The following is a 5,591-nucleotide window of genomic DNA, read 5'->3' on the forward strand; positions in this document are numbered from 1 at the left end:
ATTGGTCCTCCTCGCTGCAGAATGTGGCCGTGCAGTTTGGGAAAACAAGGCCAATAGATTCAGTCAGATGTGATAAAGCGTTCCTCTCTTGCTCGGGGGACTCTGCATAAAGAAACATTTTTAAGGGGATGTTTTTTTTTTCCCCCTTCTTCTTTTTATAACTTGGATGCCCCCGGCCTGTCAAACACAATCAGATTATGGGGCCTTTAAATCCTGGAGCTTCACTTGAGAAACGTTCATGTAGCTGTTGAGGAGGCTCAAAGGAAATGTGTGTTCACCTTTTGGATTGAATTTATCTCTGACCACGCGTCTGAGTATGAATTATCTGACCAAATTCTTCCGTACCCCATCAGGGTTGTACTGGAACATCTGAAAGCAAGCGTGCAAGCTGCCTCTTTTTCTCCGAACACCACTTCAAAAAGCATTACAGGACACTCGTGTCCAGAGGAATGCCCTTAAACAAACATATCAACTGAGAGAAGCAATCAACATGTCACACATTGACAAACACCCGTCAGGACAGAAATGCCAAGAATTTCTTGATTGAATGGAACCCAATGGGGAACAGCAGGCGTGGATGTACATTATAACATTACGGGCTCCATTCCCAGATTGAGCTTTACAACTGGTTCAGTGATTGCTTTCAGTGGCTGATGTCAATTAGAGATGCTTTTCGGTAAACAGGCTTGATTCAGATCCCGTAAAAACCGTGACCCGAATTCGCATATTAACAGTAGGATGCTCCAGAGCCGCATCTCGCTCGCTGGGATCAAAATTAAAAACAGGCTTCTGCCTCGCTACATGTGTCGCTCCAGATCTACACCCTGAGCCGGAAAGGGTTCACTATAGCACCGCAAAATGGTTCGTTAGCCTTGAAACCATGGCAGCGTGCTTTCAGAAAGGTTCACCGAGCTATAAATACTTCTACAAGTGGTAATCCACGAGATCCTCATTGGAGGATCTTGACAGGTTTCTGTAGGGGGTACTTTTTTTTTTTCATCAGCCACAGAAGCTACTCATGTTTAATCTCTCATAGCCATTATCTGAGCAGAAGCAAGTTCACCCAATACAGTTTTAGTGGTTATTACAGCCCACTGGGTCCCCATCCCTTTGTAAGCAACGAGTTTCTCCAGATCTGCATGAGCTTAATGAGAGGGAGGTCTGCCTGTATGAGATTAGCTCTTCTTTTATTTCTTCTGAGGACATAAAACACATAGGTTGCTGTGTGATGGAAGATATCTGGGAAAGATTCCGTGCACTAGCAGTATCTGCAGCCACTGTACATGAATCAGTGGTAGAGCGGAATTTATTTAGATGCAAATGTCACAGATTATTACTGGCGTGAATGCATGAAATGCTGTAAATCAGCAGTTTTAACAGAGTGTTTTAGTACTGCGCTAGATTCTTTATGAGGCTCCCCTAATTCTTCACTGTTATTTGAACTGTTACCGCCCACTTTGAGTCATTAACATTGCACATACAGTAGCAGAAGCACTGCTTTCCTGATCAAACAACCCTTGAGGAACCCTTCTTTTCCTGGGTGTAAAAGCCCCCCGAATGTGTCTGACTCTTCCAACATCGGAATATTTTCTTCACTGAGCACAACACAGGAATCCGTCTGAGGTCTATGATTTACAGCTCATTTGTGTGATTCAGAGCGGGAGCATACAGTACGGGCAGCAGCAGCAGCAGCAGCAGCAGCAGCAGCTCGTGGCCTCGGCCCGCACAAAAGGACACAGGCTGACAAATGGCACACCTGCACTGGAGCCTTTGTCCGAGTCAGCACTTGAGCCTACCGTCTGGGCTATAGGTGCAGTGCTGCAAGTCCAACCTCAAGGCCCCCCACTCATTAGGAAGTTAAAGGAGCGCGTTGGCAATGATTGATTATGCAGTAACATTTAACAGCTGCGTTAATGGTGGCGTTTGCGTGGGACTTATTACCGGGTTGGTATGTAGATACAAGACTGGGAGACTAAATCGATCCCTCCAGTGGTGTTGCTAGTGGAGACAGACTGTAGTTAGTCCCGGTTGCAAATACATCACTGAATCTAAGTAACTTCAAAACATTCTGATTCACCAAAGCCTTAATTAGCTGCTCCACTAATAACCATCCAATCATTAGCACTAGTAGGCAATTACATGTGTGCAAATTGCAGGCCATGAAACACTGTTTTACTTGTCTAATGAAGAGATAAGAGTCTGGCTGCTGTTAAAGAAAAATGCTCCCAAACCCAACGTGAAGTCTAATCTCTTCGGAGGTGATATTCATTCCAGCTCTCTCTGGATTCTCTCTCTCCTCTGGTGACTCGAAAACCCAAATGCAAAAACCACGGTGGCACATTCCAGACCTTACATTTATTACATCCCTTTTAAATCTCACTGAGCAAAACACAGCCGCACGCATCGCCTGCTAATCTTGTCTTCGGGAGAAGCCTTTGAGAGCAAATATCTTTGTGTTTGAGAGCCCAGCGTGGAGTGATAATGGATTATACAGTTGTAACAACAGACAATAGGACACGTGTGTTTATGCACATCTGTGGGTGCATGTGTTACTGAGCTAGTCATGTGGACTGAACGGTTTATGTGGACAAACAGGACAACAGCGTGTGGCAGTAAGGGGTCTCCATGGAGGGAGCAGGGGGGAGCCGTCTGTTTGTTTGTTGCGACGATTGGCACACTGTGTCATACGTGGCTCCATGGAGCGCCCGATCCGCCGAGGCAAAGGAACCCGCTCCTCACAGTGCGTAGATGTGCTCGTCTGAACCCTCAGCAGCACACTATGGGTGGATGCTGAGCGCGGCTGAGCGATACAAAGCCTGGCGGACACGGTGACATCATCCCTTTCCATACCTTCCCTTCCCCTCGCGCACACGCCCCCTACCTACGATGAAGTGGTCGACCGGCCAGCCAGCAGCCAGCCGCGCACGCTCCCGGTCAGCCAAGGTAGACAATGGGAGGGAAAAAAAGGGAGGTTTTGCTGTGGCGAGGCGCACAGATATGCCTCGATCAAACAGGTAGCTTATAGAAATTACAACCATCCTCCCCTCCTCCTCCTCCTCCTCCTCCTCCTCCTCTCCTTCAGCCTCCTGTCTCCCAGCAACTCGGCTACAGCTGTGATTATCATAAGCCAATAGCCTACCTGGCACCCCACAGGTACAGAGGGGGGGCAGATGCATGGGCGCTGCTGCTGCACATGCCTCAGTGTGCTGCTCAAAAGCACAGAGGAAGGCAACAGAGAGGGGAATGGGCTTTGTGTCAGGCACACAGGTAGGACAGCAGAGGGGCGCTGTGTGTGTGTGTGTTGGGGGTGAGGGGTGAGACAGGGGGGAGAGGGCTGTAGAGGCAGGATCAGTACAGGGGCTGGCAGCAGTGGTCTCAGTGACTGACAAGCCATTGAGATGCGATAGCAGTGTGGAGGTGCTGCTGGCATGTAGAGCAGCGCTGGTCAATCACTGTCATTCCCGTCACGTCCTCAGCGCCTCACCACGGCCCGTCTGAATAACGGCACCGGGGGTTTGTCATAAGCAAAAGGTCATTTAGGCCGGCGGGGCGCGCACGCACGCACGCACCACTCATGTTAAAGTTGGACACACGCACGCGCGTATTCGCACGCGTACAGAGGCGCGCGACAAGGATGATTTAAGGCGAGAAAGAAGAAAAAAGACAAAGTGTGGAGATCCGTGGCTGCGGTGCGGACACGCAGTCACACGCGCGCGCGCTCACACGTAGCTGCACGTGCACGTGCGCGCACGCCTAAGGTGATCCATTGCTGCGGTTCATTTGGGAATGAAATCATGTTATACGCCTTTCTCTCTCTTCCTCGCTTCTGGAGGAACAGCAACGGTCAGGCTGTTTCTAAAGCCTCTGTGGTTTTACACAATATTACATTTAAACATTAGCCACCGTGTTTTATGCGCTAAAAAAAGAGAGAAATGCGGTCTTACCAGTTTGAAAACTCAACAGCAAACTCAGGAGCAGCAGCCTCTGCATGGTTCAGCCGACCAATAAGTCCGTTATTGGCTCAGACCTCCGTGAGGACAGCATCAAAAAGCGGGAGTTTACTGACTTTAATGATAATTATAGAAAGAACAACAATCCTTCTGCGTCGTCCCTCCTCGTCTGTCCCCTGACTCGGTCTGGACTCGTTCAGCTTTTACACCATTTCACTCCTTTTTTCCACCTCTCTCCTCTTCTTTGCTCTCCAGCGACAGTCCGTTTTCTACTCTACACCGAGGCTGCAAGCCAGCAGCAATGGCTCAGGAGACTTCCGGTCAGTTCTTCAAAATAAAATCCACCTCGAAAAAGACTTGCTTTTGAGGCATTAAATTGAGTAAAGGATATGTATTAGCATATTGTGAATAACTGTAGTGTTTATACATATACCATTTACAATATTTATAATACATTCATATTTAATTTACCTTTTCTTTCTTACAATGAAGAAAAGTCCCTTTGTTCTGAAGCCATTTTTGTGTAGAAACACTTTTGGCAGTTGTTATCATTCAGAACTGTTTGAAGATGTTGAGATCCCCTTTTCCAATAATAAGAAAGTTCTTAAAATAATCGAAGTGTGCTCTTTTTGACATCCTCTAACAACAAATACAATGAAACCGAATCAAATGAAATGTGACCACGCTACTTCCGGTGTTGTTCTCGCTGTAATCTGTCTGACTTGACGTCATATTCTCATTAGCGGGGCATTCCTCTCTCTCTCTCCCTCCTCTCTCTCCTCCTCTCTCTCTCTCTCATTCTCTCTCTCTCCTCTCAGTGGCCTTAAGGGTGCCCCGCAGAGTCGCCATCTTGGTGCTCATCTCCTCCCCCCCCAACGATGGTCTTTCCTCTCTCACGTCAGCAGCACCACAGCACTGCCCCCTTTTTTCTCTCCCTCTGGATCTTGCTCAGGGGGAAAAAAAATACATTATGAGATAAAAAAAAAATAAAATAAACCAGCTTAGAGAGGCATAATCATTTTGACACATTTGCTGTAGTCTGGTGTGCGTGGTTTCTGCTGTTCACAGTGTGCCATTAGGTAATGAAGTCATTTTTCATACCTTAACTCACCTCTGCACCTATATTTATAATACAATGATGCAGACGTCACACTAAACACACAAATATCCTCGAATATCATAGAAATAATATAGAAATGTGATAAGACAGCCTGCGTGAGGCCAGCTGTTATTGGACCGACTGATGGCATAGTAATAGTATGTCACACTGAGCTTTAAGGTCAAATAAAAGCATTATATTCTTAGAAAGATAGATCCTGTGGACTGTAATACACCGCAGGAACATTCACAGGCACTGTTACTTCCTGTGATATTGACTATGTACAGCAGTGATGTCACTATGATGAAACAGGGCGAACAGATGATGAATAAACACGCCACGTCGTGGCTGCTGTCACATAATGTACAATTACATTTATTTTGGTGATATCCCCCCCCCCCCCCCCGCCCGAGGATACTGGTGCTGTCACGCTTTCGCTAGTAGGTCGCACAGTGAGTAGACAGTGAGACCTGCTGGGGACAACTTACCTGATGGCTGGAGGGCCCTTGCGTCCTCGACCGACGACCCTTGCATGGCTCCGA

General features: G+C 47.4%; 1 protein-coding gene across 1 annotated transcript in view; it reads right to left on the reverse strand.

Annotated features, from left to right (window-relative positions):
- kirrel1a (kirre like nephrin family adhesion molecule 1a) overlaps positions 1-4,240 on the reverse strand; it is a gene marked incomplete at its 3' end in the record, with an annotated part of 30,675 nt that extends 26,435 nt beyond the window's left edge. The window contains 1 exon segment of the mRNA XM_035675570.1: positions 3,945-4,240. Coding sequence (XP_035531463.1) covers positions 3,945-3,990 — 46 coding nt within the window.
- Between the last annotated feature and the right edge of the window lie 1,351 nt (positions 4,241-5,591).

This window comes from Morone saxatilis, unplaced genomic scaffold (assembly GCF_004916995.1).
Source record: "Morone saxatilis isolate NCDOM2014 unplaced genomic scaffold, NCSU_SB_2.0 Contig4, whole genome shotgun sequence".
NCBI classification, from domain to species: Eukaryota; Metazoa; Chordata; class Actinopteri; family Moronidae; genus Morone; species Morone saxatilis.